Here is a 14,442-nt window from a genome sequence, read left to right on the forward strand (position 1 = left end):
ATCTGATTCACATACAAATCTTGGATATTAATTTACCTCCATATTTGTTCTTCGCTCGGACTTTCAAGACTCCCCAAATCTTATGGAGACCAAACACAAAATTTCAAGAACTCTTAGGCTTCTTGAAATAGTGCTCCAATCTTTTGTTGCCTTACCTGCCAAGATTAATGAATCAAACATGGACACTAATAACAAGAATTCTAACCTCAATCTTTTAGCCACACTTGAAACATGCTTAGATCATGCTTACCCTTCTCTAAAGAACCCTCAAAGTGATGGATTAATTCTAAGACAGGTTCTATTTATCTCAAATACAAAAGATAGATGACCTTATTGTGTTAGGTTCAATCTACCTCAATAAGTTCTTTTACAGCAAAGGCAAATCACCATGGGTACTTCAAATTAAACTTTTACATAGATATAATATGGCAGACATTTGTAAGCCAAATCGGTTTCTACAAGATCCAAAACACAGTTGGTTTACATGAAGATATAGATTAAAGAACAGAGTAATTAAAATAAAGATGATTTAGTTTAAAATCATTCACCATCACCTCTGCGTAGGGATTTATTCCAAGTTATTTGGTTGCGCTGTGACTGCCTCTTCCGGTCTAGAGTTAAAACAAAGCGGTTTGGATTAGTCCCATTGGTGGTTAATCCCCGTAGCACTTGCCGCATGATCAATCTATTCAACCATGAACACTTCTACTCCCCATGGTCATGTTGCGGTCAACCAATGGGGCAGCGTAAGAGCACTCTTGTTCTTCCATATGACAAGACTCATGAACGAAGTTGTGGTAAGGCAAGCAAAGAACAAAGCTAATCACACACACAAAGAAAAAGGAAAAAAATAAAAGAAATTTCTGACTAATGCCAGATTCTCACAATGCAATAAAGTATCTCTATATTTTTTGAGCAAATCAAGTACCTACAAGTTCACTTAGCAAAAAATATGTACTCCAAGGAAAATTGGGAATCATTTATACAATCACGGTGTCTGGAATACTAGCAAGTAAAACAGCAAGGTTTGCATTAGAGCAGAGAGAGAGAGAGAGAGAGAGAGAGAGAGAGAGCAAGCTGGAGTTATACCTATTATCACCTTTCTCTAGATGTATTGCCGCTGCCCTTTCATTCGCATGGATCACCCAATGGAAAACTCTCAGCTCTGGACACAGTAAATGAAAGCAAAAAATTATTGTCTCGATGACAAACAGCTGAAAAGGATTTGGATCAACGGAAAATGGATGGAGAAAGAAATAATTAACAAAGATGAGATACAAACTGGAGATGCTTACTAAAGATAGCTTCTGGCCCTTCTTCCACAATCCGCTGATTCTCCTTAGCATATTATTGTTCTTCTTCCTTGGAGATTCATCGTCCAGGTCATCAGAAAATGGCGAGCTCATCAACTTCTCATCAACAGAATTGCACTCAAAATCCAAAGAGCCTGTCCTCTCCAACAACCTCCCATTGTTGCTAGCTGTAAGCACAGCCATGGCAGCTTCAGCCGCCTTCCGCCACTGCTCCGCTTGCACCTTCAGCCTCCTTAGCTCAGCTTCCATTTCTGATTTCATTGCTTGCACCGCATCCAACTGCTCGGCTACACTTGTGGCCATCCTGCTGTTTTTATCTGCCTCCTCGGTAACAAGTCCGAGCCTTGTCAATGCCTCCTTCTCCGCAGATCTGGCCAACTCAACCTCAGCTATTGCTGCTTCATAAGCTTTATGGCGCTCCATTTCTCTCGTCCCCGTCTCAGATTTCAGTTGTTCATTCTCCTCTGAAATGCTCTGAAGGGCTGTCTCCTTATCCATTAGATCCGCCTTCAAATCCGTGATGTCAGCAATCAACTGTTTTAGCTTTAGGCCCAATTCAGATTCCATTTGGTCTGTTCTTCCCTTTTGTAACTCCTCATGCAGCTTCTTGTTCATATCCGATAAGCTTCGAAGTTCTGCTTCCTTGTCATATAGAATAGCCTTCAATACAATAATCTCTGATTTTGAATTGTTCGATGCTGATTCAAACTCGGTTTCTCTCACTCTAGTGTCGATCTGCATTTGCTCCATCAATTCATAAACATGCTGTGTCTGCACTATCCGCTGTATCTGTTCTTCCTGGTATTTCATCTCAGCTGCCTCGAGGGCCGATCTCAACTGTTCTATTTCCAACTCCAGGGAGTTGCACCTGATTTTCTGTGGACCATAGCAATCACCATTATAATGCACCAAAGATTCGCTACAAGCATGAGAGTGACCTTCCTGCAATTTTCTCACAACTTCTTCAAGCGACTTCACTCGAGCTCTGGACTCCTCCAGTTCAGAAGCCACTAAGCTGAAAGAATCCATGAATTTTGACCCACCAGTAAGGAGATTCTCTATAGTCATTCTAGCTGTTTCCAAATGCTGTTTTGTCTCAATAACTGTTGCTTTTGCATCAGCTTCTGCCTTTTCACTATCTCTAAGCTGAACTTTTAGGTTTGCAATGATGGAGATGGCCTCCTCCATATCTTGTTTCAAGGCCTGAAGCTCAGAATTTTCTACTTCAGATTGCCTGGCTTGGGCAGCCTCAGATTTGAGGACCATTTCAAGCTGCAGCTTCAGCCTCTGTACCTCATTCATGGATGAGGCCAGAGCTGCTGAGTCAACAGAGTGCTGTTTCTGGAGGGCTTCAAGTTCAGATTGCCATGCACGATCTCGTTCCTGAGAGATTTTGCGGAGTTCATGGAACCTAGCCTCTTCTGCTTCAGATAGCTCTACAAGCTGGCGTTGAGAATCTTCAAGTTTTGCAGACATGACCAAGAGCTGCTTCTTGGCCTCTTCTCCTTCCTGCTTTGCTCGTTTCTTTGATGACTCTGATGAGTTAAGCTGGTCTTTTGTCTTCTTTAAATCCTCTTGGAGCTGGACAAGTTGAAATTCCAACTCGGCCATCCTACTTGGACGTTTCTTCTAGGCACAAGAGATCAATGTTGATCAATAACCACCAATGTCCTTTGTAACATAAAGACAGCAAGCACATACAAGACCATCATATTGTTTATCTAGGTAGGAAGGGGATGTAAATATTTTCTTTTGCCTCTTTTGTTTTAAGGGACAGTATGACAGCAATGTTAATTAAATGCTTGCTTCGCAAAGATGATTCAAGAATGAACCAAGATTGCTGAAGCAAATCAAGGGTTTCAGATCACTGATATTTAAGCCAGGTCCAGTGACCAGCATGACCAAAATCCATGTCTTTAAATACCAACCATTGCAATGATTTCAGCTTATAGATACCTGACATCATTCATGATCTGATGCATTATGATTTACAGTGGCAATATATAGAGGCAATGACAGCTGCTACTGATAGCGACTGTTATTTGATATTATAATTTTGTTCATATTATCTACTTAGCAAGCATTTATTTAATACAGAAACTTATATGTATTGCCTTTAAGCTGCTATAAAGATCAGATGGTCATTCAAATAGAGAATTGCTCAGAGTATGGGAAAAAAAAAAGAATTTTGCTTTATATCGGCTAGTAACATCTGTCACAATCGTCCTTCATGATTTCTGGTTGCAACTATTATATGTTCACAACAACAATAGACCGCGAATCCGTCAGGCATGGGTCAGATTGAGTCTACATAATACAGTCCCAGACCAGCTAATCATAGATTTGGACCTGGGTAGTCAGATTAGATAAAGTTTGGGCCATGATAGCAAGGCATAACATGTAAGATATATATGTACATATGTATGTTTATGCATGTATATATACCTATATACATGTACGTATGTATACATCATACACATTGCCAAAGATACACATTAGCATATAGCATTTAAAACTTCATAATGCTAAAATAAAAATCTACCGAGTTTGCAAATACATTTTACTTTGCTAAGTTAAATAATCATTAATTTCTACAAAGTATTATTTATTAGAGCAGTAAAGCAAGCTAATTTACTTATTAACAACCAAAATGCAATTGAGGTTTCAGTCAACAAATCTGGGTCATTGTCTTGCGTTGGTTACTTTGGAAGAGTTGAAACTTAATGTTCATTTGACAACAAGGAAATGAAATTCTATGTTAAGAAGAATCTAAACATGGTAGATCCATCCGATATCAAAGCCCCGAAACTGCTTATACAAAGAATCAGGCAATTTTAATGGATATAATATGTACCTCAGGTACAGGGGTTCTAGGTGATCGACGCTCAATAACCTTAGGACTTCTATCAGTTAAAGCCTTCATTGGTGGACGTGTTGGAGAAGCGGAGTCAAACGCAGATCCAGCTGCCTTGGGAAGACGATTCGATCTAGGGGTGGCTGGAGATGTCCTCAGAGGACCTTCTGAAGACCCACTCCTGCTTCAAGATGAGAAAGGAAAATATCAGCAGACAACATCGATCATCTACATTGATAAAAATGAACTAGAGAGAAGATTCATGAAAAATGCTACAGAAAATATGCTTAGGTGCAGGGATTCTAACCTCTAGATAAACTTATAAAATAACATAAAAACAATTATGTCATCTGTTTTTCAATAAACATTTTTGAGAAATGGAGTTATAAATAGCTTGGCTTGCCATGGATTACTGCTGCAAATTATGTTTATGGCAGACAAAATTTGTAATTAAGGGTGGCAAATAAATAATGTATAAAATATTAGCCAGCAACTAGAACAGGTCATACCACTTGTCCTACAAATTCTCATTTAAAGTACAAAAATAATATCTCTTTTCCCAATGTTCAATTGTCAGCAAGAATTAAGCTGAAAAGTCATCATAATAATGCAATTCACAAAATCTATGAAAATTGAAACCCATTCAAGCATACTCCAGGTTGGCAAGCTGCCAAACTGATGAGCCAAAAAGGAAGTAATGTGTTTATGAACATCCCATACTCAAGGCTACTGCTAAACCCATTAGCACAGCACTTTCTGACTATGCTCAAAATATCTAAAAACAATAAAAAGAGGTTAACCTCAACAAGGAACCCAAAGTAAAAAATTCAATGGATGAGATTTCAAAGGTCATCAAGTTTACACTGAATTAGGAGGGGAAAAAACACTTTGATGAAAAGGACCCACAGCTTCAAGGCAAGCATAAGAACAAAAAGGGATAAGAGAATCAAACAAAAGAAGATTAGTGGAGTCCAAGAACAAGAAAAGGCAAAAGGGCCATGGTTTAAAGCAGACTCTCTCTCAAAAATAAAAGCAGCCGGCAAAGAAGATGTGGTTTCAAATGCACGGGCCATCCACCCAAGCTCAAAACCAGACAAAACGAAGAAGCCGAATATTACTCACAATCGCATGCTAACGTTTTTAATCTATATTGTCTGGAGTGAGAAAAAAAGAATTAAAAAAGAAGAAAGGGAACCCCTTTGCTCTCATCCATACTTAACAAAGCAGTAAGTTCTATTTAGATTCACATTGCCCACACTTAATATAAATTATTGAACGACAAAAAAAGCTTAATTTTGAAAAAGAAACGTCCAAGTTAGGAGCAGACCTTGTTCTGGTTGTCTGCATGTTTTAACTTTTTTCTATCGTTCCCACGAGCCAACCCTGCAAAGCAAGATAACAAAGCAGCAGAAAGAGAGAGGTCAGTATGGTGCATTGTATCGTAACATGAGCAAATAAATGAACCATGGACCACCAAATGAGATCCAAATCTATCGTTCTTAAAGTACGTAGATTTATTTATTTTAGTTTTTGCGCACCCTTTCAATATGCTGAAATACAAGAAAAAAAGATATGAAAGAGCATATTAAAAAATGCAGTTCCTTTTTTCTTACTTTAATACTGGTCCAGTACTCATACCCTGATCCTACAACATATCATAGCACTACAACCACCAAACGTAAACTTGGAGAAAGGAATCCATGAAGCAATCCTTGTTTTCCCTTTACCTCTACTCAACAAATTCCTAATGAAGAAACAATATACTGTTATTTGTTCACTCATAAATAAGAAAGCAGACTAGAAAAATTAACTTCTTTTATGAACCGTTCCTCCTTGGCTACGCAGTAAAGGAGAAAAGAAAAACGAAAACCATATACCAAGATCTTTAATCTGATAGAAGTATATGGCTTTAAAAAAACAGAGAAAGAGCAAATGGGAACCAAAAGGACACAATGAGACAATCAGATGAGAACTCATCATGCCGACAGCCATCAATTATTATTTCTTTTCAGTTTCTCGGCACTTTTTGGATTGGAGATCCCCAGAAAGCCTGCTGAAAGAAATTTTTGTTTAAAAAAAAAATCACTTGACCCAGCAAAGGAAAAAAAAAAAAAAAACAGAGAGCCGTCCTTCTTTCTATCTTTTTGAAACAGTTATCTTCTCATGTCTCTTGTTTCTGAGCCCATTTTACGATGGAGATGGAGAGAATGGTGAATCCCCATGAACAGAGGAAAGATGGTTTTGAAACAGAGAAATTACGAGGAGAAGTGGAGAAAGAGGTGACGACACTCACGCTGACGGATCCTTTGGAGGAGTTTGTGAAAGGCTTCTTATTTCTCTCGTTCTTTGGCCTTCTCGGTATTCTTCTTGGTCTTCCTCCTCCTTTACTTCCTGTCTCGCAGCTCCGGAGGTCTCCTCTCTTCCCTGTCTTCGTTTCCGGAGCAGAGATAGAAAGAGACGGGTGTGAAAACCGATGCATACTACATTTATGTCAGATACCAGGGTTTGTCTCGCTAACGGGAAACGAAATGGGAACTGTCAAGACATTGGAAGAACAGAGTCCGGAAACGGACGAAAGAAGTGGGAAACGATCTCGGGGCCCTGACTGGGAAACGGGATGAGATTTGATTTTTTTTTTAAAGTTAAAGCGAATCGTAACGTTGCTTTTGCTTCGGGATAAAATTATGAAACAATAATAAGCTAATAAAGTATTCGATCATGCGATCCAAATGGCACCTGTTGTTTCCCGCCGCTGCTTTCTCGCATACTAATAGTTATGCCGCACTACAATTTTCGCCGTTCAAGTTTAAGATGACGCGGCTTTTAATGAATGGGTCGACTCTTTTGCGTTCATCAATCACGTCCTGCCACATCAGACGCGGATATGGAAATGGATACTGTGGTGCGGTCTTGAAGACAAAAACGGACCCACAGGGCCCGGGATGGACAACTGACAGGGTCTAAAAGTTGGAGCCCAATGGAAGCATGCGTGGTTGCCTGTGGAAAACAGAGATCTGAAGCCCCTGGCACCGTCACACGAACGGCTCCCCGAAACAAACAAAAGCCAGCCTACAGCCTCCTCCCACCCCTGGGTTCACAACTTTGGCCATCCATCTCTCTCTCTCCCTCTCTCTCCCTCTCCCCACACCCTTGGATTCACAACTTTGGTCATCCCCCTCTCTGGGTTTAGGCATGGTCCGAGCCAAAGTACACCATCTTGATATCACATCCAATACAGATGCCACATTAGTACTATAATAATATAATATAACATAATAAAAAAAATTAATATATTAAATATTGGTACGCTATCTATATTAAATATCGATACCGAACCGATACAATATGGTATATTTCGTACTATCTGATTTAAATCGATATAGCAAATTATAGCATAAACTTTGAACTTTAAAGTATCTTCGGCTCAAATTCGAGTTCTGGTTAGAAAGATTTGAAATTTCTTATTCTGCTGATCTAACTCGATAAATTCTAAAGTAAAAATAGTTAGTGGTTCTTACCGAAAATTTATTTTTTTAAATTAAAAAAATAGAAGTTTTTAAGCAGATAGTCTTATTTTCTATTATTTATGGATGGAGAGCAACTGCATGGTGCCCAAAGGTTACCAAGGCTTCTTGAGGTTTTTACTTTGAGAGACTTTCAGTACGGTTAGAGTGGACAGAAAGGAGAGGGAGAATGAAAAAAAAGAAAGAAGAGCCATGTTCATAGAAAAGTATATGAAATTGGGCTATGAGGGTTTGATTGAATTGAATGCTCTAGGAATGGGTAATGTATCAAGAAGTGGACTCAAGAGCTGGCATTATCCTTTTAGGTGGAGGGACCACTGTGAGGTGGGTCAACCGCACCCTGAAGGGAGATCCCTTGATTTGCAATGAAAGCAACACTTCATGACTGGGGACAGATTTGTTTAACAAAAAGGAGTGCAGGAAAACCATAAAAAGTTTGGTACTGAGAGAAGGTATGCATACATGCTGACTAGGCCCAGGGACCAAAAGGTATGGAGTTGAGGTGAAGTAACCAATACTGTGACTTTAAGTATCATATTCATTATTTTCAAGAGCTAATCTTCTGGTGCTAATTATCTCATTTGCAAAAATCCAAACAGGTGAAATGCATAGTGAAGTAAAATGAAATTTTAAGTTAACCCTGAACAAACATGTATGATCTAATCAAAATGAAACGAATAGAAGTGTTACATGGATTGTTAACCTTTTATATTGGCAATCAACTGGAAGAGCGCGGCCACCTTTTATATAGCTCTCCTCCAGCCTATTCAGGAACTCATTCGAGAGCACCAAAATTGTAGCTCAGGGCTGGGCCCAGAGAGTACACACTGTTCAGTTGTGTTATAGAACTGGAAAATTTAAATAGCATCTCTTGTCCTGCGCCCTTCTGCGACCAAAGGCAGCACCGCAGCTCTACTTTGAGCAATTTTTAAGCACAACTTAGATTTTTTTTCAAAAAGAGAGGAGGGGGGGGGGGGGGGGGGGGGGGGGGGGGGGGGGGTAGGGAGAGAGAGTTAATCATAGCCTGAATTTTATTTCAGCATTTAAATAGGAGAAAATCCAGCCAAAATTAGAGCAACAGCAGCATTCAAGTCTAGGTCACTAATATCCAACATCTAGGACTAGTTTAGCTCAAAAATAAAAGAGGAAAAAAAGTGTGGTCAACAAAAAAAAAGAAAACATACCTCATATTTAGTTAGAGATTTTCAAAAATAAAAATAAACAAGTACTTTTTTTTATAGAAATAAGTTTCTCATATTTTATGAAAAAAATCTATATAAGATATGGAAAAGCCACTATTCTACATACTGAAAATTATTATAATTTTTCTTTACTAAAAATATCCTTAAGTCATTGTGATCTTCATAACAGATATTTTTACTAGTTATTCGTATAAATTTGTCACGACCCCCGCCCCATTCCCGGCGGGCCGCCGCGACGGTCCTAGGGTGCGGGTAGGCATAAGGCCACCAGCCACCGCGTAGAACCCTACTACCTATAAATCATCAATAGATCTTGAAAAAAATTGGCATGATACATGCACAAAATGATCACTTTTCCTATAGTGACCTGTCAGGATTATCTCAATACATACAACACACTACCTGTCAGAGCAGCAATCACATAATCTGTCACATAATAAACCTGGACAATATATAGCAATACATTATCACAGGCACACAATTGATCTGCACACATATATATATATACCTGCTTTCCAATCCATCCATGGTCAAACCCATATCCACAACAGGATCTATGACTGTAACTATGCACTATATATAATAGAAGGTTTATAATACACCAAAAGATATAAACCTCTATCTACATTATACTATACTATACTATGGAGCGGCACAGCTAGCAGGCAACCACTAATCCTGCTCCTCTCTATACAATACCTTTCCTGCAATCAAAAACATCAACTGGGGAGTGAGTATATAAATACTCAGTGAGTGGAGTAGAGAGTACTATGCACATGAGACAAGATATAATCATGGCTCGAGGTAAAATCTCAAGATCAATAACAAGATGAACATGAACTCAACATAAAGAATATGGAGTAAATCATCAATATCACCACAATCAATATCAACTCATCTGAAGCATATATGGAATAATCAAGTCAACATATATGCTACTCATGAATATGTTCAACAGGTCATAGTACTGAATCATATAAATCAGGTGTCAATAGGCTGAATCATCAACAAGACAGCTATCGGGAGGTGGGTTTTACGCCCCAGGCGAACCAGCAACAACTCCCTACTGCCATATGCATACATCGAATATGACACCACACCAATATGTAAATCATCACTAGACAGCTGTCGGAAGGTGGGTTTTACGCCCCAGGCGAACCAGCAACAACTTCCTACTGTCACATGCATATGCAGGATAAGATACCATACCGATAACATAAATGCTAGACAGCTATCGGGAGGTGGGTTTTACGCCCCAGGCGAACCAGCAACAACTCCCTACTGTCACATGCATATGCAGGATAAGACACCACACTGATCATATAAATGCTGGCCAGTATCCAGAACAGAAATCCATCTCACATCTACATACTAAACGGCACCTCGCGGGAATTCTACATCCGCGGAAAGCCATACTGCACCTCGCGGGGTCTTACTATGCCCGGCGGCAAGCAGAATATAAGTCGTAGGACCGGCCGATCCTACGCCTAGGGCCGTGTCCCCCCTAGGAAGGGACTGGGCTCCGCCCACCCAGAAGGCTACTATGTGCACAAAGGCCGATGTTCAACCCCATCGACTATAGGTGTCCTGCAGATACTGCCAAGCCATGCATAAATGCCATAATGCACCCTCCCAATACTCTACTAAAAAGGAGTATAATCAAGATTACCACTCACTCGATCATGACCCAATCATAAACTAACATCAGGGTTAGGAGTGAGGGTCAAGGAAGTGCAATACAACTCAATATACCACTAAAAAGGCTCTACAAATCTTTGAAATGGAGGAAATGAAATCAATTTACAAAAGAAGTTATTTCACAATTTGGAACCAATTTAATTACTCATAAAAGAGTATAATCAAGCTACGACTCACAAGTCTTTAAAATAGAGGAAATGAAATCAATTTACAAAAAAAATCATTTCACAATTCGGAATCAATTTGATTACTCATCAACCCCTCGTAATTTCTCTCAATGTTCCCTCAAATGCATGTACAGAATAATCAAGCATAGAGAATCAAGATTATAGAGAAATCTACTACAATATCAATCAATATGCTCAAGTGGAATCAATTCATACTTGGCGACATTCATGAAAATGAATTAAGGATGCTCATGGTGCAAAGTACATGACTCCCACTCACCTGTCAATCCGGCACGGCCTCGATACGCCTCTAGAATTTTACAGTAGGCAGCAGGGGACTTCTTCCTCTTGTTCCCTAGCTTCTTGCCCAACTGTGACATGCATTTACAATACATTTAGTTTTGTATCAAGGGCTATAATCTACGTGCCAATTATAATATAGGGAACTTTAATTGATTCAACTCCCCCATTCCCTAAATCTTTTCTTTTCTTTCTTCTTTTTCTTTTTAATTAATTAACTTACCATTTATATGTATTAGGGACTCCCTTGCATGAGTACAAGGTCCCTTTTAGCTTGATCTAGGCTTAATACCCTATTATAGCATGAAATCCCCTATTTTCCACCCGGATAAACAGTAACCCGAACTGACAGTGGGTTACTTCATCCCGGTTTTGATCCACTTTCAGGACTCCAAATTTGATAAAATTTTTACCTAACATTCTACACTCATAGAGGATTCCAAAGAGATAACATGCATCATCATCGGAGGCCGTTTGACCCCCTAAATAATTCGCCGAAGTTGGGACTTCGACACAGTTTTTCCGTAGTGCCGGAAAAATTTGTCGAAATCCGATTCTTCCTCTTTTAACCACCTCTACAACCCTTATCTGACCCCTCTAGACTACATCCACCCTTTGTATAGCCTAATATCATCAAAAGACTAGGTAAGGACGGATATTTACCTTTTTCTTTTTTGGAAATCGAGGTCCTTGCGTAGAGGGGAAGGAGATCTACGTTTTTCCCTTTAGCTGGAAGTGCACCCGGGATTTCTTTCCCTTTCTTTTTCTTCTTCTTCTTCCTCTTCCTTTCTTCCTTTCCTTTCCTCTCCTTCTTTTTCTTCCTCTCTGTCCGTCTGAGACTCCCTCTGTGACTCTCTCTCGGTTCCCATCCAAAAGCCACAGCAAACCCCTAATTAAATCACATCAAAACACTATTCACCCTTTGTTTAATATTATTAAATTCCCATTTTGCCCCTAACACTTCAACATATCTACCGTTATGCCATTAACTTTTGATTCCTTCCAATTTTACCCTTACCACTTCAATGCATCTACAACTATGCCATTATCTTTTGATTCTTTCCTATTTTACCCCTTATATTAATTAAAAAGGACTATTCTATCCCTTTTTATATAAAAAAAATATTTTGGGGTTATTACATCCTCCCCCCTTATATAAAATTCGTCCTCGAATTTAAAAGAGTAAATTACCTGATTACTCAAAGGGGTGAGTGTATCTTCTCTTCATTTTCTGCTCGGTGTGGTATTGGAAATCAAATGAATTGGGAGTGTTTTACCTTCTATCTCTACCACACAGGTAGGATATACATACTTCGCTTCTATACTATCCCCTACATGTGTACTAATAGCTAAGGGGATATGCATTAATATCTTATCCTTAGCTAACTTTTTAGCAAAATAAGGGGACACAAATGAATGGGTAGCTCCAGAATCAAATAACACTCTAGCTTTAATCTTATCAATGAGGAGCATACCTGTCACAGCTGCATTTGATGCCCGTGCCTCCTGTGGATTTACCGTGAACACCCTTCCTTGCCCTCTGCCTACTGGAGCTGACAGTTGAGATGGTCCAGCACTCTGCTGTGATGTTTGTGCTTGACCTCTACCTCTGCCTACAGGCTCCCTACTACTAGGCCTGTCCATCTGCACAGAAGGGTAGGATGTTAAAGGCATAAACTGCTGGGTGGCACCCTGCGGGCATTCTCTGACAAAATGACCCGGCTGTCCACATCTGTAGCACACTCCCTGACCCATTCTGCATCTGCCAGGGTGCTGCTTCCCACATATGCCACATACTGGCCATGATTGGAACTTGGATTCCGTTCTGGCCATAGTGACCGGAGGACGAGGTACTGATGGCAGAAAAGTATCTTGTGATTGACCTCTTTCCCTCCATTTCCTCTTACGTGGGGCAGGTGGAGCTGAGCGTATAGACTGCTCCGTCGGGCCCTCCGAGAGATCTACTCCCTCAGATCTATTTCTACTGCTTTGCCCTTTCCCCATACTCATTTTCTTCTGTTCTCTTTCAGCTCTTTCCTCTTTGTTTCTGGTCTCCCACTGTTTTGCTTTATCAATCAGCCTAGACAAGGTGGGGACCTCTACTGCCAGTACTGCATTATAAAGCGGAGAAATCAGACCCCGCCTGAATCTTTCTATCCTGGCAGCTTCAGTGGGGATGATGTAAGGAGCATACTTTCCCAATCTAGTAAACTCACGAGCGTACTCAGATACGCTCATTCCGGGCATCTGCTTCAGCCTCTCAAACTGAAGAGCCCGATTCTGCCTCTCAGCCGGAGACAAAAACTCATCCATCACTGCTTGCCTGAACTCTTCCCAGGTTGGAGGATTCCTACTGTACAATCTGTCCTCCATATGCCTCTGGTACCAGTCCCAGGCATCTTCTTTCATTGTGAGCCCTACAAGTTCTATTGCCCTTGCATCAGAACAGGGCAGTCTCCGTATCATCTTTTCAGTCTCCTCCAGGAATCTCTGAGGATCTTCACCTTCTTCCCCCTTAAACTCCGGGGTTCTGAGCCTAAGAAATTCCTGTACAGTAATCCCCTCATCATCTAGAGCCCGCTTGGCCAAACTTCTTGGCACAGGTACAGGAGGTGGGATGGATACTACTGACGGGGCAGGAGATTTCCCCCGAGCAATCTGCTCCCTCAGAGCTTGATTCTCCGCCAGTAACTGTCCCATCAATGCATCTCTACTTCCTACCTCTCCTTGATCATCGACCCTCCGTCTATCAGTAGGAGGAGGTTTTTCTCTTTGGGGCTCGACATGTGCGGAACCCGCATCCAATGCTATATCTGGCTCCATTCTCCTTGGAAGTATTCTTTATATGTCTCTAAAAGAGTCAAAAAGAGAGGACAGTCGTTACACAGAGCCATAATATATTTTACTGAATTGTAAATGACTCATAAATTAATATACAGAAAAATCCTATGCTCCATCGTATAATCCTATACTTAATCCTGACTCACCCTATTGCTCTGACAGGACTCTTGTTTAACCTTTGCTCTGATACCAATCTTTGTCACGACCCCCGCCCCGTTCCCGGCGGGCCGCCGCGACGGTCCTAGGGTGCGGGTAGGCATAAGGCCACCAGCCACCGCGTAGAACCCTACTACCTATAAATCATCAATAGATCTTGAAAAAAATTGGCATGATACATGCACAAAATGATCACTTTTCCTATAGTGACCTGTCAGGATTATCTCAATACATACAACACACTACCTGTCAGAGCAGCAATCACATAATCTGTCACATAATAAACCTGGACAATATATAGCAATACATTATCACAGGCACACAATTGATCTGCACACATATATATATATACCTGCTTCCCAATCCATCCATGGTCAAACCCATATC

The 14,442-nt window shown here is 40.3% G+C and overlaps 1 protein-coding gene across 4 annotated transcripts; it reads right to left on the bottom strand.

Moving 5' to 3' along the window:
* Window positions 1–887: 887 nt before the first annotated feature.
* LOC103702867 (interactor of constitutive active ROPs 2, chloroplastic) lies at window positions 888–6,626 on the bottom strand. 4 transcript variants are annotated; one of them, XM_008785492.6, is made up of 5 exons: window positions 6,461–6,626; window positions 5,495–5,550; window positions 4,168–4,348; window positions 1,296–2,939; window positions 888–1,165 (listed from the first exon to the last, which is right to left on the bottom strand). In XM_008785492.6, the coding sequence occupies exons 2-5, from the start codon at window positions 5,512–5,514 to the stop codon at window positions 1,160–1,162; spliced, it is 1,851 nt and encodes a 616-aa protein (XP_008783714.2). In that variant the 5' UTR covers window positions 5,515–5,550; window positions 6,461–6,626; the 3' UTR covers window positions 888–1,159. The 4 variants fall into 4 exon arrangements, with proteins under 4 accessions (XP_008783714.2, XP_008783711.2, XP_008783713.2 ...); XM_008785489.6 differs by having other exon boundaries at window positions 1,296–2,942; XM_008785491.6 differs by having other exon boundaries at window positions 4,168–4,351.
* Window positions 6,627–14,442: the final 7,816 nt, after the last annotated feature.

This window comes from Phoenix dactylifera, chromosome 8 (assembly GCF_051530095.1).
Source record: "Phoenix dactylifera cultivar Ajwa chromosome 8, Ajwa_hap1_PhDact_Kaust_v1.1, whole genome shotgun sequence".
Lineage (NCBI taxonomy): Eukaryota > Viridiplantae > Streptophyta > Magnoliopsida > Arecales > Arecaceae > Phoenix > Phoenix dactylifera.